This window comes from Triturus cristatus, chromosome 10 (assembly GCF_964204655.1).
Source record: "Triturus cristatus chromosome 10, aTriCri1.1, whole genome shotgun sequence".
Taxonomy (NCBI): Eukaryota; Metazoa; Chordata; class Amphibia; order Caudata; family Salamandridae; genus Triturus; species Triturus cristatus.
The window spans coordinates 960,963,174-960,986,914 of NC_140593.1; the positions used below are offsets into that span (position 1 = coordinate 960,963,174).

Here is a 23,741-nt window from a genome sequence, read left to right on the forward strand (position 1 = left end):
TGGCCCTGTAGGGTGGTTATGTCACGGCGTAGACTGAGGTTCTCTGCCTGCATGGCAGCCAGCATGACTGCGATATCTTGTAAGGTAACCTCCGGGTCGCCCATGTCGTCTAGGTGGACTGATAAACGTGGGCTTCGGATTCTGTCGGGTGCCCCACAATGCTTACCTCTGCTTGTGAAGCAAGTCCGCAGAGACGACAAGAGCGCCCGCCCCTGTACCCACCTGACCCTCGTGGACAGTAGAACCCAGCAGGGATGAGATGGACGCAGGGAAGGGAGCCAGAAAGAAAGTAGTGGGTTGAGGTGAAGGGTATCTCGGAACCAACTGGAAGACAATAAAGACCCAGATCAGTGAAGGACCCAGACTCCCGCTAATACAAGATACGCAAAACACACGCAGAAAAGCCCTGCCCCCAAACCTGGAGACTCACCAGTGGACGGCAGACCACGGGACACTGAACAGTACAGCTCCAAGGAAGGTCCATACAGGGGAGTTGTGTCAGTGCTAGGCTCTCATGAAATCAAAGGAAAGCGCTCCTGCGCGTAGGTAGGACAAATTTGGACACAACGAAATACTGGTATCCCTGGAAGGCAAATGTTACAGAGAACCTAGCTACAACTCTGTGGATAACTTTCCCAATTCGGCGCACCAGCGCGCTGGGAAACTGAGCAATGATGCGACAAACCCACGTTAAGCACTCCCGTGCTAGGAAACCTGGTGTTCCTCTCCTGGGCACGGGTAACCGTGAAACATAAATCAATACTGCTCTGGAGTGCGCTCCAGCGCAAAGAGAAACCAAGAAGAACGAACAAGCGCTCCTGCGCGGACAAAACAAAATCACCATAAAGCGCTCCAGCGCGGACTAAACCAAAAGAACCATAAAGCGCTCCAGCGCGGTCAAAATCAAAATAACCCTTAGCGCTCCTGCGCGGACAAAACCAAAATAACCCTTAGCGCTCCTGCGTGGACAAAACCCCTGGCCACCCACAACGCAACCGCGTTACGATGGCTCCACAGTTTGTGAGAACGAATGTACCTTGACTGTTCTCCAGTGAGAAAACGAAGACCACCAGCAGCGCTCCAGTCCGGAACGCACCAGACCGCTTCTGACGTCTTCCGGGCAACAGGAACAGCGCCTCGCGTCGTTCTAAACATCCAGAGGAATCCGAAGCACGGAGCCGGCGGGAAACGCGATGTTTAAGCGTTTCCCCCGGAAGTGCTTCCGTGAACCGCTGTGCCTGGCAAAGACTAGACCGTGACTCACCCTCCAGCCGGAAGTGAGTCCCTCGGCCGTTTCTGTGTGTGTTAGCGGGGAAGCGGGGAAGGGAAAACGGCAGGCGCCGTGAACATGACACATGATATCTGATTATGGTCAGATTTCAAAACTACATAGGTATAAACAGAGTGTTTTTAGAAACGTTTTTCAACTTTGTAGCTTCTTGCAGACCTCCTCATTCTGCATATTGAGACTTAGTTAAAGTTACCTTCACAGTAATAGCAATAAAAAATGGTATACATTTTTTTCAGATTTTCATTGCAATCTAAATTCATATAAATTGCTTATTTTTAAATTTGGATCTGTGAAAGAAAAGGAAAAAAAAATTATAACATTTAATAATACATTTTTTACAACACTGCATAATTTCCACAAAGTAATTTGTTTGCCTTTTTTGCTCTTCTCAGAATATATTGAATTTCACAAAAAATAGTGATTTCAATCGTACTCATCACTTAACAGCGGGCAAAAAAAAACCAATCAGAATGATTGTTGAAAAAACAACAACATGCTATTCTCAGCAAAATACCACAAGATACAAATCACAGATATATAAAATGCTTACGGCTAACAAAATTTTATAAGTTTAACTTACAAAAACTGTAAATGTTGTCGCTTTAAAATATTCACCGAATCTAAGGATGAATTTTTAGAGGACGCACCACGCCAACAACGTTTTTCTTCAGTGGTGTGGAAATGTTTTACTTTTCCCGAGGGGCAAACAAAGATCAACGCCACCTTGGTCACGTGCAAGATTTGCAAACGAGTTCTGTTGCAAGGGGATCCTAACAAAAAATACTTGTACGGCAAGTATGAGGAAACACCTAAGGACCCTTCATCCAAACAATCTTGCACGAGAAGAGTGCAAACAGATGAGAAACACTCCTGTTCTGTATCTGTAAGAAAGAATCACAAATAAATGTACATTAATAACTTTCACATTTATACTATCCCAGTACTGTACAAACACATTTTATATAAAAACTGACTAAGAAACTATAGCCCTGAACCACAAGTGTGACGATGGTTAAAACACTACATGCATAGTGCATACTACTTTGAAGCAGTTCATGCCCTAAAGCCTACCTCACTAAAAGACTACATGCTAACTGACTGAATGATTACAGTACTATAAGGAGACACACTGGGTGAGTGACAGGGTGTTTGCTAGAAGTGTATGAATACTGACTGGGGAATTGAAGGTGTGAAAGACAACTGTGTAGGTTGTTAGAGGCCTGCATGCATAGTGAATAGGCATTTGAAGCAGTCTATGTGCTAAGGCCTGGCTCACTGCATGAGTACTTGGGACCTGACGGAATGATTAGAGTACAGCAAAGAGATTGCCTGGGTGAATTTATAAGTGGTTGGCTTTTGACACAGTGAATGGATTAGTACTTGGTACTGAATGGGTCACTAGAGGAGTGCAAAGGGAGTGACAGGATGTTTGCTGGACTGTATGGATACTGACTAGGGAATTGAAGATGTGAAAGACAAGTGTATAGTATGTTAGAAGACTGCATGCATACTGCATAGACATTTGAAGCAGTCTATGTGTTAATGTATGGCTCACAACATGAGTACTTGGAAACTGACTAAATCATCAGACTACTGCTAGGACAGTGCCTGGGTAAAACTTTTAAATTTTCAGTTCTGGCACAGTGAAGAGAATAGTACATGGTACTGCACTTTAGTGTCAAACCCTGACTCATTTTATCAATGCATAAGCAAAGAATAGCTTCTAAAGCTACTAAAACTTGACAACATGACCGATTTTAAAACAGTTATCTGTCAGCAAATACACAATGTTACCAAATGCTTCTATCACAATCCTTACCCAAATGTACACAGACTCACAGTGTGATTTTAGACAAGCAACACTATCCTAGGAGTTTACCAAAACACATTCACTAGTCTAGAAGAGATAAGGGTACTGCACACAATCTACATATTTAAGTACAGCACATTAGTGTCAAAGCATGACTCATTTTATAAATGCATAAGCAAAGACTGGCTTCTAAAGCTACTAAAACTTGACAACATGACTGGTTTTAAAACAGTTATCTGTCAGCAAATACACAATGTTACCAAATGCTTCTATCACAATCCTTACCCAAATGCACACAGACTCACAGTGTGGTTTTAGACAAGCAACACAATCCTAGAAGTTTTCCAAAACTCATTCACTAGTCTAGAAGAGGTAAGGGTACTGCACACAATCTACATATTTAAGTACAGCACATTAGTGTCAAAGCATGACTCATTTAATCAACGCATAAGCAAAGACTGGCTTCTAATGCTACTAAAACTTGACAACATGACAGGTTTTAAAAGAGTTATCTGCCAGAAAATACATGATGTTACCAAATGCTTCTCTCACAGTGGTTCCCAAATGCACACAGACTCACAGTGTGATTCTAGACAACAACCACTATACCTAGGAGTTTACCAAAAATCATTTCAACTAGAAGGAGTACTACATTTTAGTATAGAAACATAACATAACTCATTTCACAAATCCATAAACAATGATTGGTTTCTAATTCTACCAAAATATAAAAACAGCACAGTTATCTGTCTGCAAACACATGAAAAACACAAATGCTTATCACAGAATGGTTTCTACATGCACACACACTGTCAATAAGATTGTAGAGAAAAAAAGTACTCCCTACACTTTAGCAAGAGAAATACATTAGTCTGATTAAAATCACAATAGTCTACATACATCTCCTCACAATTAAATAACTCACCTTACAAGTTGTTTTGTAGATTAAGAAGTATATCAGTCACACACCAGATATCAGTCACACACCAGATTTTCTTTTACAGAATCTCTGCACTGTGCAGTGTGCACCTCTCAGCAAAAACAAAGAATGGAAAAGTTTCCCTTTCATTTTCCACACATATACATGTAAACATCAAATCACAATCCTTCACACATAAATTCAAAAGCAAACACACATTTCTATTGGTTAAACATTTCAACCCTTTCCAAATCAAATACATTTCAACCCTTCCCCCAATCTGCCTTCTGCCTGTTACCATAGAAACAGGTCATGGAACACTGCACTGAGCACACAGGTCACATGTTCAGCACACAATGTTGCTAAACAAGACAGCAAGTGTGCTTGACTTTTCAACATATCAGCTTATCACACATAATGTTCCTTACAATCAGTTTTTGTTAACCAATAAGAATCATGCCTTTAAAAAACAGAAATATACACCCTAACTTTCAGTGTTGAAAGTTATCATACAACCAATGATTTCTTTTTTTTTCTTGGATCCGCGCACCCAACGTGAGAGGATCCGTGCACCAAACGCGACAGGATGCGCGCACCATGCGCGCATTTTGCTGTTTTATTTTTTTGAAAAAGGTGGCCCTGGGGTCCCAGCACCTCTACAGGGTCAGAGTATTTCCACTCTGCCCCCTTTATAGGTTTTACACACTTATTCCCCTTGCTTCTTCAGCCTCGCTTCTACCGAGGCAGAAAATGGCCGCCAACAGTTTCTGGTTTCGAATGTAGACAGACACTCGACAGCCAATTAGCATTCAGCGCGCGATCGGGAGGGTGCACGCTCGGTTCGAGGAGGGTGCGCTTGCAGTGTGGGTGGGGTGCGCAGATCCACCCCGGCAATAGATATATATGTACTTTTAACTCTAATTTTCTCAGGAACTACTGAACGGATTCACACCATTTATGCAAAAATCACGAGTCTGAACTGAGGACTACCTCTTTGCCAAATTTGGTGTCATTCAGTTCAGCGGTTCAGGCTGTAGCTGCGACAACAGATCCTATGGGAAATTGCATGGGAAAAATGCGTTTTGGGACCCCGCTTTTTTCTCGGCCCCCGCTTCACGAATCACCACGAAACTTTCAGGGTAGGAGCGGAGTGGAGCTGGACAAAAGTTTGGAAAATTTCGCGAGGATTCATCAACCGGAGCCAGACATATTGGGAATAGAATGTTGCGGATTTCCTATGGAAAATAGGTCCTAACTATAACTATCTACTGGCGGTTGCCAGTAGATAATATATATATATATATATTCAATATGTGAAAAAAACAAAGGTTGGGGATAAGTTATATTTATTCTTTCCATACAAACCAAACTTGAACAACACCTACATTAGAAATTCAGAAGTTATAGTTATAACGTAAATTTATAATTTACATTCAAGGTACTATAAGTCATGCACCACCTTACACAGTGTTACTTGTAACTTACATTTTTAATTTACTCACCACCTTCAAATGACCATAAGTCGTGCACCTGCCTAAGCAGTGTTGGCACCTCACTCGCAACACAACATTAACTTTAACTCATCGCTTTACCATGCACTGTGGTCTGATAAGTCATCTGATTTGAAATGCAGTAAGTGTTGCTATGTAATTATGATTTCACATGCTATAAGTGATGTAATGTGCAAGGGTATAACCAGTGCATAGAGAATTCACAAGTTATAGTGGATCATAGTGCAGCTGTGTAGCGTATGGTACAGTAAAGCCATATAAATTGAAGTGCCGTCTCATAGATTAGAGTTCAGTGCTGTGTTATAGAGTTTTGAAAAGGGTCATATAGTGGAATAGAGTGCTTTACAGTGGAGTGTATTGAGATAGAGGGATGTAGAGTCTCGTAGTGTGCCATAAAGTATAGTGCAGCTTTACTGAGTGGAGTTATAGAGAGTGGCATACAGTGGAATCGTACAATACACTGGCATACACTGTAGTGTCATGTAGTGGAGTACCGTACGGTGGAGTAGCAGAAAGTCAAATAACAAGCAGTGGAATACTGTACAGTGTAATAGTGTACAGTGGAGTGTACAAGAGTGGATTGGCATACAGTGGAAAAGTGAACAGTGGAGTGTTGTAGTGTGAAGAGGCATAGAATGGAGTCGGATTTATTGGATTAGCGTACAGTGGAGTAGCGTACATTGAAGTGAAGTCGCACGGACTCAAGTAAACTGTTACAAACTGGATTGGCATCTCATACAGAAGAGTGCTGTGCTGTGTCGCATAGTGTTTGGAAGTGTTGTAGAAATGAGCAGAGTGTTGGACAATAGAGTGTATGGCCATAGACTTGAATACAGATTTAGACAGTGAAGCGTACATGGAGTACAGTCTAGTGGAGTGTGACAGAGTCTAGTAGTGTTTTGTACAGTGGAGCTATATAGAGTGGAGGAGCCTACAGTGGAGTGGCATAGAGTGGCGTACCGTACAGTGGAGTGCCATAAAGTGGAATAGCGTGAACTTTAGTGTGGTAGAGTGGAGTGGCATACAGTGGAATAGTGCAGACTGAAGAGGTATACAGTGGAGTTGCATAGATTGGAATAGTGTACAGTTGAGTAGTATACAGTGGAGTGGCATATAGTGGAGTTGTGTAGATTGGAGTGGTGTATAGTGTAGTGCAGCACAGTGTAGATGGGTAGTGTTTAGATAAAATGTTTGGAGGACTGTATATTATGGTGTGCAGATTAACACAAGGCAGCAACTTGTACTGCATTGTGTTTCTCTAGATGTACCAAGCAAAGAGAGGCAAAGCACGGTGACCTTGCATTGTTTGGTATATCTTATGTTAGTATAGTGTTGCCCTTGCAATAGTTTGCATAGCGCAAGGGTAATGCCATAGCATCCCAAATTTTTCTGTACTGTTCTATTGTGCCACAGTATAAACCTGTAAGTTAGCGGAATACCATGTTACTTGGCAATGATAAGCCAGTATGTAATTGCCTAATGTCTGCCTTTACAAATTTAAAAGGCACGCTTGTTTTGTTTTGTACACTTTTGGTGTACTTTTGGCTTTGGGACTCAAACATAGTTTTTTTTTAATCCCCACATATTACCAGTTTTTCTAAAGTGGTAATAGGTATGGATTTCTTTAGTTTCTATATATTTGTTTAACCACTGACACAGTATTGTGTTACTACCTAGCATGTACTGTGCTTTTAACAAAATGTTCATATTTTTAAAAATGTATTGTACGTAATGCAGTAATTTATAGGTATTACCGTGGTACTGTATAGATTTATTCATACATAAGTAAATATGTAAAAAAAATTGTAAAGACACTGAACTGCACTATATTTGTGAAATATTATGTATTGTAATGTATTTTGTTTATGTCTGTTTTATTATTTGAAGGTACTGCAGTACTACCTAGATAGTTCATAGGTTGTATCATTGTACTCTGTAATATTTAAAAAAATATACAGAAATGTATAATTATGTTTCCCTACCTATTGCCACTCAAATTACGTGGTAGTAGGTAGAGAAAACATATGAAACCTAATAATTACCTATATTTAAGGCCCTAAACCAGAACACTGGAAAAGTGGCCCTATTACAACATGGCTGCCTGCAATTTTTGTAAAGACATTCATTATCCAATCAGATAATTGTCATCAGACTTGTCATTGATAAATATCATGGTACTACCTCGGAACTACAGTGACAACAAATATCGTTAAGTTTAAAATGTTAATAACTCTAAAAATACTTACCCTTTTTGACGCCTCCACAAAAAGGATCATCTGAACAGTATAATCTTCAATCCTGCTGAATTTAAAGTAAATCTAACCGACTGTTTTTCTGTGGTACGCGAGCTGCAAAAGAGTCTAGGTTAAAAAAACATTGGTGTCCACATCTGTTTTGGCACCCCCTTTTAACTTTGTACTTCCTTGATGAATCTCCACAAACCATTTCATAATCCGCCAACGTACAATGAGGAATAGTTCTGGAAAGTTTTGGGAAGATTTGTCAACCAGGCGCAAGGCTATTAAGGGGCAAAAATAAAAGGAATTCCTACACCTGCCTATCCTAACTATAACTACAGAGTGGCTACCGTGATTAGGTGGTAGTGAACTTAAGAACACTTTATTGAATTCTCAATGTTCGCAAGGCAACATGGTTAGAGCCCTCAGCCTTCATTAAATTAATCAGTGCATTGTGTAATTTGTAGACTTTGTTTGCTCCAGAAAACCAATTGAATTAATTCACCACTTGGACAATGGGTTCTTTCCCATATCCTCTAAGGATGTTAGGCATCAGGAGCAGATTAGTAATGACATATTATCCATAGAGAAAAAAGTGTAATTTTATATGCACTTTGCTTTACCCCCGCATGATTCTCAATAGGTTTTCACATTTTCTCAAGCTGCATTTCCACCTTACTATGGAAAATGATCTGATTCATTCTGGGCTGCATTATGCAAACAGTTACCCTCTTGGACCATTAGATACATCAACTATGTGGTTTACACAGTGATCACCTCACTCCAAATCCTTTTGAACGTTGTCTCCAGTCCTGAACTTTTCACTACAAACCATTGTTTTCATGTGTGTTAATTAAATTTGTACACAGAAAACAAAACAAGACTACAACTCTTAGAATCCATTAGTTCATGACATTAACAGTTAGAACTGCTCTGTCCATAATTACCTGAAGGGATGTGGTCATCCTATCTCCACGAGGTTGGTTGTATGACATCCTTGAGTGTTTGTGAACACATTTAGACTTGTGAGTTTATGGGCATTCACAAAGTCCTCTCTGACCTTTTCCCACCCTGAAAATGGTTGGAGATATACTCCAGCACAGGGATAGAGTAACTCCACTTCTAGATGGGAAGAGGAACTGAACATGCCACGCTATGTTGGGGTATCGGAAAGAGGCTTTACCTGTGGAGAAAAAAAAGAAACACATTTATATTTAAACCCTTTGTATACCTACACATAGGGAATTAGAAAATGTCACAACATTACCTGTAGTGTGCCTGGAGAGCTGCCCCTGGGCCAGTTGTCAAAGTGTACTCCTGGGAGTGTTTGAGAATTCTCAAAATTCCTAGATTCACAACCATGCACAGGAATACATCTAAAGGGATACTTTTGTGGCTTTTCTTTGTAAATGGTTCAAAATGTTGAAGTGATTGATGAACATAGGCAAATCTGTCTTCCCCAAACTGTAATATGTCTCAATTAAACCACAATTTGTTGCTCTCTATGACTCCACATTTTTATGTTTATAATGTAGATTTCTTCTGTCTCTTGTGATTCAGGGTCTTCTTTCTAAGATCTCGGACATTTTACTGTGCAGATGGACTTGTAGAAACTGCTGTCAGAAGTGCTATGAGTGTAGTTGTTGCCAGTCAAGTGAAGATGAGGTGGAAATATTGGGACCCTTTCCTGCTCAGACTCCGCCATGGCTGTAAGTGGAGATTTGTATTTCAAACAAACGTTTCAGGTATTCTAGCAAATGTAAGAAATAACCCTCTATCACTACTTCACTGTTTATGACTTTAAAGTGATCAATATTATGATAATTTTTGGCAAAGCCAGTAGGTCTGGATTTAATCTGCTAACCTGTAGAACCTCAGTCGAGGCACATTCATACCAGTCAGATTGAAGACATGTAAGCCAGTCTATATTAAAAGCTCCTTCATGTTTATTACATTGGTGTTTGTGTAATTCTGTGAAATGGAGGTCTGAAAACAAGTGGGCCTTCATTGTACTTCTTATATCTGTTCTATTACATAGAAAGAAATTAAGGACATTGACATAGGATCACTTGTTACCCAAGCTTCATTTTCCACAAGAACTAAACAAAACTGTAATCAAGACAAGGGAGATTTCAATAACCACCAACTTTCATTTATATCAAAAAAGGAAATGGGATAGCAAGGGAGTCTTAATTAATACAGGCCCACTTGCCATACACTTAAAAAAAGAAAAAGAAATGCTGGGTGCCGCAGCACTAATGTGAATTTTGCAATGAGGGAAGGGGGGGCCAAGAGGAGCAAGGAAGAACAAACAAGGAAAAGAGAGAGAGAGGAAAGAGAGAGAGAGATGGCAATGGGGGAGAAATGAAGAGGTAGGGGTATGGGAAAGAGGAAGGTGTGGGAAGTGTAGTATCTTGTAAATATGTATAGCGGGACCCTTCTGGTCCCTGTTGGACTCTGTCGAAGAATTACATATTGTTTGGGTGTGTCTGGGTGCGGTCAATAAAGTTCATTAGCAATGCATTCAGTTAGTTTACAGTTGCACTCTGAAGAATAAAGACATGCACTACAGTGCCACATGTGTGGCGTGGTAATTTGCATGATACCGGGCTGGGGAGGGCACTACAGGAGGAAGGAATAGATAGATGTGTGGGTAAAGAAATGAGAAGTGGCATGCAGGTGATAGAGGAAGAATTATGGGAAGGAAATAGAGGGAGTGGCAGACAAAAAAAGGGATAGATATGGGAAAAAAGGAGGGGAAGGAGGGAGGGACAAGAGGGTGGTGTGGGTAGGAGGAATGAGGAACGAGACACATGGGAGAGTGAGAGGAGTGGAAGAGAGAAAGCAAGACCAGATACAAGAGGGCTGGGAATGAGCAGCAAGGAGCCAACAACTATATATCACTAGCCAACTTCTTCCAGTATGACAACAATTGAGTGAGGTATTGGGAGTTGGTCATGGATGATTTGCATGTATTTTCTAATTGAGATGCAGAAATGATTCTATGTCTTTGGAAACTTTCTTCTACACAGGCTGTGTTCACATTTTCGAAAGGTAAACATTCCGATTATGTGTGCGCCCCATACCCTAGATTAGTTCCACAAAAGTATTTGGGATTTCATTAATCAAGGCTTGTGTCTCTCAAAGTATAAAAGCTGATGTTCTTCCAATTTAATATCCCTGAATGTAGGCCACCATTCAAGTACAGACATTCAGATTATTATTTGTTGTTTGGCAAAAGTAAGGAAACATTGGGGTACACATATTTCGATATGTCTAGCAGCTAGGCATGTATTGGTATTTTATTTGAAATCTATTTTAAATCTGAGAGGAGCGAGAACATTCAACCATTCAGACACCACTTTGCCGAGAGGCAGGTGGAATCTTCTATATGTTTTAAAATTCTGCTGAAATGTAACAAGCAAAAAAATCTATGAGTCTTGTTTGTTTTGTAATTAATTTAATAATCAACAATTTCATTTTATGATTATATCTCAATACACATGGTACTGAAGTTGATTATGAGTCAGTGAAGTTCTTTCAAGAGTGCTGTGTTTATAACCCTTATGTTTATTTTAGGTATGGTGGAAGTTTTAAATGAGCTGGTGGTCAGTGAATGCTCTAAGTGAGACCAGATGCTCATACAAAATTGTTTACATGTCACTCCAAGGCCAGGCGTCAGGATTATTGCCTTACAGATTGGGATATGGATATAAATGTGTATGTGTGTGTGTGGGCATGTGGGTATGCATGCATGCACATGGAATCAAGGACTGTTGGTGCACTAGTAGCAAGTTAAAAGCACATCTGGGCTATGTTGAATGTATATCAGATTATATACAATGAAGTATTGTGTGGGATAGTGTGGTTGTGTCCTGGTGGTGAGTGCCAATTTTAAGTATGGTGAAATGAAAACCAACAATATGCAATACCTGTTCTTAGACTTCTTCCTCTGCAGGGCCACCCCAAACCTTTTGCCTTCACTGTTCCTATTTTTGCTGGATTCGTTTTTGTTAGCTTTAGGACACTGTGCACTCTATCATTGCTAACCAGGGCTAAAGTGCTTCTTGGCCTCTCTCCCTAACACATGGTAAGATTGGATTACACCTGTTTGGCATATATAATTTACTTTTATATCTCTTGTATAGTTGTATACTGTTGTAATTAACCTGTTCCCCTTTTACCTCCATTATGGTTCCTTCCGTTTCCCCCTCCTCCTCCTCCCTTATTCTTCTGCTCTCCCTAGAACGTTGCGAGGATTCTATTGTAAGCTCCCTGAGCCCAACTGTCATTCTGGGCCATGGATGTTGTGTGAAGTGTTCTAATGAAGCTTACTACCTGAATAAAAGCTTAGTTATTTCACTGGCGACGAGGATGGGATTGCGTGGAGGGTAACTCAGCGACATCCCCTCCGCATGTAGCCCAGATGCGCAGAGGAATTCTCGCATTTCATGAAGTATCTAGGCAAGAAGATTGGTTAGACAGCCGTCATCCTTTGTGTGAAGTATTCGCGCGGAAGAAGGTATTCCCGAAGTATTGTGGGAAAGTTTGCTCAAGAGAACCCATCCGGGTCAGCCGGCAGTGTTGATTTGGGGAGGGGTTTGTTGCCGTTTCTCCAAGGAAGTCCAACGCTTTACGCTGGGTCTGCCCCTGGGTGGAGTTCTGTTACTGAGAAGAAGCTGTGCCTGCAGCTCCTTCAGCACGGAAATTCTTTGAAAGGGATGCTCCTGTCAGTTCTAAGAGAGATTCCACTGCCATCAGTGAGTTTTTGTGGTATTTTTTTTGTGCGCTGCTGACATGTAGAAACTGAGAATATCAGCGCAATAAGATTGGGTTGAAGAGCAAATTACCCGAATTTAAAAAGATTTATGGAGCGTTGTCACCATTGTAATTGCGAACGTGCAGTGTTTCTCGTCAGTACTGATTAAAAAGGAACACCGTAGTCAAAGGATACCGCATGTATAAGGCGGATATAGAAGGATGTGCATATTTTGACAGGAAAATTCCTGATGTGAAAGTCTCTACAATCTGTTCACATTTTGAAGTGTATCTACATTTAGATCACGACTCGTCAGCATCGGAAGTTTAATTTTAATTTGTATATTCTTCTGAAGCGTGGCGGTGGGAGTTCGTGGAAAATTATTTGGAACTCTAATTTGTTACAGTACAGAAGCAGTTCCTGGGAAAGGATTAATACGCAGCAGAGTGTGCTCAAGTGTCCTATCCGCAATGGTGAATGACCTAAATATCGATTCCAAAATATAGAATGGACAGAATATCGACTCCAAAATATAGAATGGACAGAATATAGAAAATCAAAATATAGATAGGTCAGAATATCGAAATTGGGGTACAAAATATCGATTTCCATAATATAGAATGTAAAAGTATAGAATTCCATAATATCGACTTTAAAAATATAGAATCCCATAATATCCATTTTTTTTAGTGTTATGTATGGTAGTATATGTGTTAAAATTATGTATTATTTTTGTAATGTATGTTTAATTTGTTTAAACTAATGAATGTTATGCAATTTAATTTTTGCGTAATTTAATTCCGTAGCGGGTTGTGGGTTTATAGGGGAATAGGGTGGGAAGTAATTTAATTATGGTAAATTAAATATTAATTATATTTAGATGTTTTGATAATTAATTGATTGACAATTAATTATTAATTGGTCATTAATTTTTATTAATTGATAATTAATTTATATTAATTGATTAATTGAGAATTATGATAATTTTAATTTGGATTATTAGCAGCGGGTTGTGGGTTTATAGGGGAATTGGGTGGGAAGTAATTTAATTGTAATAAAGTAAATATTAATTATTTAATTTATGTGTATTGATAATCAATTGATAATTAATTATTAATTGGTAATTCATTTGTGTTAATGGGTAATTAATATGTATGAATTGCTAATGAATTTTTATTAATTGCTAAATGATTTTTATTAATTGATTAATTGATAATAATGTTAATTGTATTTTTTATTATTGGGAGTGGGTTGTGGGTTTATAGGGGAATTGGGTGGGAAGTAATTTAATTGTAATAAAGTAAATATTAATTATTTAATTTATGTGTATTGATAATTAATTGATAATTAATTATTAATTGGTAATTAATTTGTGTTAATGGGTAAATAATTTGTATGAATTGCTAATGAATTTTTATTAATTGCTAAATGATTTTTATTAATTGATTAATTGATAATAATGTTAATTGTATTTTTTAGTATTGTGAGTGGGTTGTGGGTTTATAGGGGAATTGGGTGGGAAGTAAATTAAGTGTAATAAAGTAAATATTAATTTTTTTAATTTATGTGTATTGATAATTAATTGATAATTAATTATTAATTGTAATTAATGTTTATTAATTGGTAATTATTTTTTTAACAATGGTAATTAATTTTTAATAATTGTAATTAATTGTAATTAACTTTTGTATTGGTATTGATAATTAATGTAATCTTATTTTAAAATTAAAGCATTACTTTCCCTACTGTTGCACTCTCAGGAGTGGGAATAGGTTTTTTTACCCTCCCTCTATCCAACTCTTTCCCTACTGTTGCAGTCACTGGAGTGGGAATAGTAATTTTTACCCTCCTGCTATCCAACACTTTCCCTACTGTTGCACTCTCTGGAGTGGGAATAGTAATTGTTACCCTCCCGCTATCCAATGCTTTTCCTACTATTGCACTCTTTGGAGTGAGAATAGTAATTTTTACCCCTACGCTATCCAACTTTTTCCCTACTGTTGCACTCTCAGGAGTGGGAATAGTATTTTTTACTCTCCCGCTATCCAACACTTTCCTTACTGTTGCACTCACTGGAGTGAGAATAGTAATTTTTACCTTCCCGCTATCCAATGTTTTCCCTACTGTTGCACTCTCTGGAGTGGGAATAGTAACTTTTACCCTCCCGCTATCCAACGCTTTTCCTACTGTTGCACTCACTGGAGTGGGAATAATAATTTTTACCCTCCCGCTATCTAACGCTTTTACTACTGTTGCATTCACTGTAGTGGGAATAGTAATTTTTACCCTCCCGCTATCCAATGCTTTCCCTACTGGTGCACTCTTTGGAGTGGGAATAGTAATTTTTACCCTCCCGCTATCCCACACTTTCCCTACTGTTGCACTCACTGGAGTGAGAATAGTCATTTTTACCTTCCCGCTATCCAATGCTTTCCCTACTGTTGCACTCTCTGGAGTGGGAATAGTAACTTTTACCCTACCGCTATCCAATGCTTTCCCTACTGTTGCACTCACTGTAGTGGGAATAATAATTTTTACTCTCCTGCTATCCAACGCTTTCCCTACTGTTGCACTCATTCGAGTGGGAATAGTAATTTTTACCCTCCCGTTATACAAAGTTTTCCCTACTGTTACACTCTTTGGAGTGGGAATAGTAATTTTTCCACCTACACTATCCAACGTTTTCCCTACTGTTGCACTGTCTGGAGTGGGAATAGTAATGTTTACCCTCCCGCTATCCAACGCTTTGCCTACTGTTGCACACTTTGGAGTGGGAATAGTAATTTTTACCCCTACGCTATCAAACGTTTTCCCTACTGTTGCACTCACTGGAGTGGGAATAGTAATTTTTATCCCTACGCTATCCAACGCTTTCTCTACTGTTGCACTCATTGGAGTGGGAATCGTAATCTTTCTCTTCCCATTATACAATGCTTTACGTACTGTTGCACTCTCTGGAGTGGGAATAGTAATTTTTACCCCTACGCTATCCAAGGCTTTCCCTACTGTTGGAGTCACTGGAGTGGGAATAGTAATTTTTCCCTTCCTGCTATTTAACGATTTCCCTACTGTTGCACTCTCTGGAGTGGGAATAGTAATTTTTACTCTCCCGGTATTCAATGCTTTCCCTACTGTTGCACTCTTTGGACTGGGAATAGTAATGTTTACCCCTACGCTATCCAATTTTTTTCCCTACTGTTGCACTCACTGGAGTGGGAATAGTAATTTTTACCCCTACGCTATCCAGCGCTTTCCCTACTGTTGCACTCACTCGAGTGTGAATAGTAATTTTAACTTCCCGCTATCCAACGCTTTCCCTACTGTTGCACTCTTTGGAGTGGGAATAGTAATTTTTACCCCTACGCTATCCAACGTTTTCCCTACTGTTGCAATTACTGGAGTGGGAATAGTAATTTTCACGCTCTCACTATCCAACAAAATCTCTACTTTTTTTTACCTTTTTTTTATTATGTTTACATTTTATGCTTTTTAATATTATATTATGTATGTTTTATTTAATTGTTTTAAATATTTAATTAATTTTAATACATTTAAAAAATTCGATATTTTGGCTAACTATATTTTAACATTCTATATTTTGGAATCGATATTTTAGTACTTACCTGTTTGTAGATAGGGAGTCGATATTCTGTCCTTCTATATTTTGGTGTCGATATTTTGTGTAGTCGATATTTTGTCCCTCGATATTTAGTCACTGAACCATCTGCAATATCTATGGAATAGTAATTTACACTTCTGACAGTACGAAATAAGTTCAAGTCATCTCTAAAGGTTTAATAATTATTTGTGTGTGAGCGAGGAAGCATTGCAAATACAATAGTGGCAGTAACTGAACTACACTACCTAGTACTAACTGTCTTATTTGTTGGGAAATACCTTAAAAGCAGCATACTACAGGATCACGCACTGCAGAACCTTTGAATCCTGATAGTATATATTCACAGGTTAATGGAAGAATAGAAAAGAAGGAAAAACATTAATAGTTGGTTTTAACTGTCATTTTATCCTCCCCAAAAAACGGTGGTGTATTGTTCATAAGTGTATTCAGCGCACTACTATTGGTTACCAATATGGCAGCGGCGAGCATGAGTCGGCCCCCACGTTCCTATCAGAGGCGGGGAACCCATCATGACGTGGAAGAACTGGATCAAGGGCTTTGAGACTTATTTGATAGCGATAGGTGCAAATGGTTTCTCGGCATTACGTAGACAGCACATATTACTGCACAATCTGTTTGCTGAGGGGAGGAAGGTATATGACAGTCTCCCAGAAATTGAGGAGAATGAAGCAGAATATGGGGAAAGAGATGTGTATGCAATAACACTTAGGAAGTTAGAACTACAATTCGCTGATGAAATAAATGTAGTTTTAGAAAGACATAAATTTTTTGGCAGGAGTAAAGGTAAGAATGAGAGTGTAGGTAACTATATCGCAATATTGAGAGGATTAGCGAACACATGTGAATTTAATGATTTGACGGATTCCCTCATTAGGGACCAACTGGTATGATGTACAAATAACAAGAAGATACAGGAGAAATTATTAGTTGGTAATCCAGATTTGAAAAAGGCTATTGAGATTGCAAAGAGCATAGAGCATACTGCAGTGTGTATAAAAGTAATGTCTTAATACCAGTGACAAAGAAGTTAATGAAATTGGGGATGAACTCAGGAATGTTTATGCCATTAAGGAACAAAAGAAAAGTGAAATTATAAAGGACCAAAACAAGGGAAGATATATTCCTGAAGACAAGATGAAGTGTTTCAGATGTGGAAGCTCAGGGCACCTTGCAAATAATATTGTCTGTTGGGCCAGAACAGCCATGTGTAGGAAGTGTAACCGCAAGGGACATTTTGCATGTATGTGTAAGGACATGTCTGGCAGAACAGTCAATGTTATTGGATCGAATGATGAAGACAAGAGTAAATTTCTATTACAAGTTGATGTGGAAGGGAATAATGAAGTACATATGGTTAACTTACCTAAATGTGAGATAGAGTTGGATGGGAGAAAAGTAGAAGTTTTCACGGAATCATGTTCTCCATTCACATTTATCAACAGTGAAACATTTCATTCAAGGTTTGATGTTCAGGCAATACCACTTGTTGACGTCATCAATACAAAAATAGACTGGGTCTTTGAAGGTATCAAAACAAAGTATCAAGATAAGCTGCGGTGTGGATACATACTTCTTTTGTACCATATACGCCTCTCTTTTTAAATATGAGGTAGTCACCATCAGCTTTTCACCTTCAATTTAAAAAAAAAAGAAAACTACAATTTTCTTTTACAAATGACAGTCCCCACTTTTTATCTCCCCTGACCAAAATACAGAAGGAGTCAATCAGGTCACCTTTCAAAAACAAAATTTTGAAAATTTTGAAAAAATATGTGAAAAGACGAGATGACACCTCACATGCGCACCATCAATCGAGCCTGCTGGTTGGTACTCACCAGCTATGCCCACTTTTATCATCATTGGCTGTCATCTCGCTTATACATTTTTTTTTATATATTATGGTGCCGATTCCGATCCTGGAAAAATTTTCCCCGTACGAATCGTATCCGGATTTTTTTCCGTACGAATCGTACAAGTAACGTACAAACTGTAAAGTACGATTCGTATGGGAAAAAGTCCATACGAATCGCATTGGGAAAATTCCCCCACATGTCCTCGGGTCGGAAAAAGTGTCCGACACGTCCCCGGACGATTATCCGTACGAATCGGAAAACTGAAGTCCGAGCGCGCAAGTACGATCTGTCCCGTCCGTCCGAATGTACACCCGTATGGAAAAAAGACTGTCCGGAGCGAACTTCAATACCAACCATGGAGACATGTGCCCGCATACGTACGAGACGTACCCCCACCCGTGTAGTGTATGTACGAGTCGTACCCCCACCCGTGTACCCCCACCCGTGTATGTACGAGACGTACCCCCACCCGTGTATGTATGAGACGTACCCCCACCTGTGTATGTACGAGTCGTACCCCCACCCATGTACTCCCACCCGTGTATGTATGAGTCGTACCCCCACCCGTGTACCCCCACCCGTGTATGCACGAGTCGTACCCCCACCCATGTATGTATGAGTCGTACCCCCACCCGTGTATGTACGAGATGTACCCCCACCCGTGTATGTACGAGTCATACCCCCACCCGTGTACCCCCACCCGTGTATGTACGAGACGTACCCCCACCCATGTATGTACGAGTCGTACCCCCATCCGTGTATGTACGAGTCATACCCCCACCCGTGTACCCCCACCCGTGTATGTACGAGATGTACCCCCACCCGTGTATGTATGAGTCGTACCCCCACCCGTGTATGTACTAGATGTACCCCCACCCGTGTATGTAGGGTGCGGGGGGTCCACACCGTACATACACGGGTGGGGGTACACGGGTGGGGTTACGGCTCGTACATACACGGGTGGGGGTACATGGGTGGGGGTACGTCACGTACATACACGAGTGGGGGTACGACTCGTACATACATGGGTGGGGGTACACGGGTGGGGGTACGGCTCATACATACACGGGTAGGGGTACGTCTCGTACATACACGGGTGGGGGTACATCTCGTACATACACGGGTGTACATACACGGGTGGGGGTTCGACTCGTACGTACACGGGTGTACATACACGGGTGGGGGTTCGACTCTTACACAGGTGTACATACACGGGTGGGGGTTCGACTCGTACATATACGGGTGTACATACACGGGTGGGGGTTCGACTCGTACGTACACGGGTGTACATACACGGGTGGGGGTTCGACTCGTACGTACACGGGTGTACATTCGACTCGTACGTACACGGGTGTACATACACGGGTGGGGGTTCGACTCGTACGTACACGGGTGTACATACACTGGTGGGGGTTTGACTTGTACATACATGGGTGTACATACACGGGGGGTTCGGCGAGTACTCACGGGGGCTGGGGGGGGTACGGCGCGTACTCACGGGGGCTCGGGGGGGGGTACGGCGCGTACCGGGCCCCCTAATCTGGTCGTTTTGCGGTGTACTTCGCTTTTCCGGCACTTTTTGGGTGCCGTAAAAATATTGCCGTCCGGACTGCTGTCGGTTCGATTCGTACTTCCTGGGTCGTGAAACGCTGCCTGAAAGCGTCCCGACGTCACGTCGGAGCATTCCCGGATCACATTCGTATGTATATTTTCGTCGGTCGGTGTTTTGTACGACTTGTACGGAAATGGTGTTTCCGTGCGAATCGTACTTCCATGTTTGTAATGTTTTTGTCCCGGGTACGAGTCGGACGGAGAAAACGCTCCGACCGACGGTTCGTACCCGCTTTTTCCAGGATCCTAATCGGCACCAAAATAATTTTAAAAGAGAATGCCAAACCCGTAGCGCACTAGTGCAGAAACATACCCATATTGTTGAAGGTATCCCTTAGGCAAGAATTAGACAAGCTGGTCAGTCAAAGTGTAATTGAGCCGATCGAGAGTGCTGAGTGGGTGGCTCCCATAGTGATTACATCCAAACCCCATAACAACGCCATCAGATTGTGCATAGATTTGAGGGAATTAAATAACAATATTTGGATCGACAGGCATCCCTTACCGAACATAAATGAAATGCTTAGCCAGATAGGTGATGTTGAGTTTTTTTCGGTTAACGATTTATCCTCAGCTTATCACCAGGTGAGGCTTCACCCTTCTAGCAAACCATTGACGTCATTCATTACACGTTTGGCGCATTTAGATTTTGTAGGATGCCGTTCGGTCTTGCGTCTGCAGCCGTGGTGTTCCAGAGGGCAATGCAAAAAATTTCTGGAAGGAGTTAACCTCATGTTGTGCTTCCAGGATGATTTGCTGATTTTTGGAAAGAATGAAAAGGAACACAATGAGACATTCAGGATAGTTTTAAACAAGCTAAAAGATGCAGGATTAACCTTGAAAAGGGAAAAATGTCAAGTTGGGGTACAATCTGTCACTTACTTAGGACATGTGATATCCAGAGAAGGCATCAAACCAAAGATTGATTTGGTAGAAGCGATCAAGTCAGCACCAGTACCCACCACAAAGGACGAGGTGAGGTCTTTTTTTGGATTGGTGGAATAATATTCCACATTTGTAAAACACTTCGCTGACATTACCTATTCATTACGAAACATGTGAAAGAAAAATGTGAAATTTGTCTGGAGCATGAAGTGTACAAAAGCATTTAATGAACTGAAGACATTTATTGTAACTGCACCTTTTCTAGGACAATTTTACACTTGTAAACACACCATACTCACTACTGATGCCAGCACAAAGGGTATAGGGCCGACGCTCAGTCAAGTAGTGGATGGGGAGGACAGTATTGTGGCATTTGCGTTGACAGCTTTGTCTGAAGCAGAAGTACAATACTCAGTGATATAAAGAGAGGCATTGGCATGCTTTTGGGCTGTTAAGCATTTCCGGGTGTTCCTGTGGGGTATCCCTTTTATTCTAAAAATGGACCACAAACCCCTAGTAAATGTGTTTCTGTAAAGAACATTGAAAGAACCACACCCAGAATATCTAGATGGCTCCTTGGTCTAGAGGGGTACAATTTTAAGATTGTTTATATTCCAGGGTCTAGTAACCATGCAGCAGACTTTCTGTCTAGATTGCCCCTGCCAGGAAATAAATGGGGAAAAAATGATGATGACGAATTTGTGGTAGCAACTATTACTGAAGGTATACAAGAAAAAGAGTGGGAAGATAGTGTAGGAAAAGATATCACTGTTAAAAGTGTGAAATAATTTATCTTTAAGGGATGGCCTAATGGATGCTCCGAGTTAAATAGTAACATCAGAGGATTTTGGGAGGTGAGAAATTAACTGTACATACACAGTGACAACTTATATAGAGGTAACAAACTTGTTCCCCCTGAGAGCTTGAGGGAAAAAATTGTGGCTTTGGCATATGAAGGTCATTTGGGGTGCAGTTTAACTAAGAGCAAGACCAGATTACATTACTGGTGTCCAGGCATTGACTCCATGATTGAAAGGAACATCAGGCAATGGGTAAGTTGCGCATGTAGTGACAAGAGCAAACAATTACACAAAGGTCAGGTTTCTGCTGTAGAAATGCCCAAGGTCCCTTGGAACAAGTTGGCCTTGGATATTATAGGTCCTATTGATGTCAAAGGTCTAGGTGGAAGGTTTATTTTGACATTAGTAGATTACCATTCTAAATGGGTAGTCATCAAAACTGTAGAGAGTGTTGTCACCAGCACTGTCATTTCTTTCCTTCAGGATGTATTTAGAAGTGAAGGAGTGCCCCAGACTCTAATAACAGACAATGGGGTCCAATTCACTTCATCACTGATGAAAGAGTTTTTACAAAAAGTTTCAGTAAAACATCTGCGATCTGCCCTGTATTGCCCAAGGGCTAATGGCTTAGTAGAACGAGTAAACCGTATGATTAAAGATTGTATCCAATTGAATATTAACAGAGGAACAAATATTAAGAAAGAGTTGGATGAAATGACCGGGTCTTACTTGGTAACCCCTCATTCAGTCACCAAAGTGTCACCCTTCAAAGCTCCCAAATGAAGAGAACCTGGCACCAAGTTAAGTCCTCTGTGGCTAGTTGGTAATAATGTTGAGGAGGTAGATCGAAGTAAGATAAGTGAGAAGATCCAAGAGCATCAAAGGAAATATGTCAACAGGTATAACTGTAAAGTATCAGAAAAGAATAAGAATTGGAAAGAAGGAGACGTGGTAAGAATACAATTGCCAAGATCTGTCCATTCTGGTTATTCAAAGATTTCTGAGAAGAAGAGTATATGTAAAGTGTTCAAACATGTAGTACGTCTTGATGACGGACAGGTGTGGAGTTTTGACAGAGTTGTTAGAGATAACAGCATAGATGTACAAGGTTCCTCTGTGGAACATGGATCACAGATAAACGACAAACCTATCACTGTACTTGAAAAGAGGTTTCTTAGGAACCAATGTAAAAAAACGTTGTGGCACAATGATTATAGTATGGCTTAACTTTTGGGTTGATAACTGTAGTTGTTATTGTCATTATGTATTTTGTTGTCCCTTAAGGAAGGAGATGTATTGTAATTAATCTGTTCCCCTTTTACCTCCATTATGGTTCCTTCTGTTTCTCCCTCCCTTATTATTCTGCTCTCCCAAGAACGTTGCGAGGATTCTATTGTAAGCTCCCTGAGCCCAACTGTCATTCTGGGCCATGGATGTTGTGTGAAGTGTTCTAATAAAGCTTCCTACCCGAATAAAAGCTTCGTTATTTCATATACCATATAACCTGGGCCTGTAAATTAAATTCTTCTAGTCGGGCTGCAGCACTTAAGTAGCCCCTTAAAACATGTCCTGAGTCTGCCATTTGAGATTGAATGCAGTGTTAAGCTGCTAATTCGACTTGGCAATAAAATCACCTTGCCAAGCTTTAAAGTCCCCTTTTATTGTATATGCTTCACCCCTAAAGTAGGCCCTAGGTAGCCCGTAGGGCAGGGTGCATTTTAATTAAACGGTTGGTCATATAATTTTATGTTTTAAATGTCCTGGTATTGAAAAAACAATACATTTGTTTTTCACTACATTGAGGTCTACTTCTCCCATACGATAACATTGGGTTGCCTTTTTACATTTAATAAGTGCTAAAGTTTGACTGGAAACAGGTTAGCATTTCATGTTTAGTGTCTTGGAAAGTATAATTAAAAATCGTCATAAATGGTAAAGTCAGATTTCAAGTTACAGTTATGAAAATGCTACTTCTAGAAAGTTGCCATTTTCTGCCCTAAACTATTTGGATTTTGTTTAATCCCCCCAGACAGCCACACAATAGAGGGATTAGTGTGCCAGGGCTAGGCTATCAACTAAGAGGATAGGGGAGTTGGAGTTGAACACAACTCCACTTGCAACTGGATAGTCTTTGCTCTCACTTCACACAAAGAACTTGTCACTCCTGCATTGTTTATGCAGCCATATTGGAGCCAGGGCAGGGGAGTCAGGAAACTTCAAGAACTTCAAAGGGAATTCTCTTGAAACTTCTCCTACTTCAAAAAAGGCACCATGTATAAAAAGAGACTCTCAGACCCGCTCTTCAGTTCACTTGCTGTACCTACGGAAGGACTGTCAGAGGACTGCTGCTGCTGTGGCCTGCTGTATTCTCCGCAAGACTGTTTTGCTGCACCTGCAAGGACTGCTTTGCTGCCTAGAGACTGCC

At 40.4% G+C, this 23,741-nt stretch overlaps 1 protein-coding gene across 1 annotated transcript in view; it reads left to right on the forward strand.

Annotated features, from left to right (window-relative positions):
• The window catches only part of SYT17 (synaptotagmin 17), a 680,897-nt gene that overhangs the window by 123,518 nt on the left and 533,638 nt on the right, over positions 1 to 23,741 (forward strand). Inside the window, exon 3 of the mRNA XM_085628853.1 lies at positions 9,329 to 9,477. Coding sequence (XP_085484979.1) covers positions 9,329 to 9,477 — 149 coding nt within the window. The remainder of the gene's footprint in view (positions 1 to 9,328; positions 9,478 to 23,741) is intronic.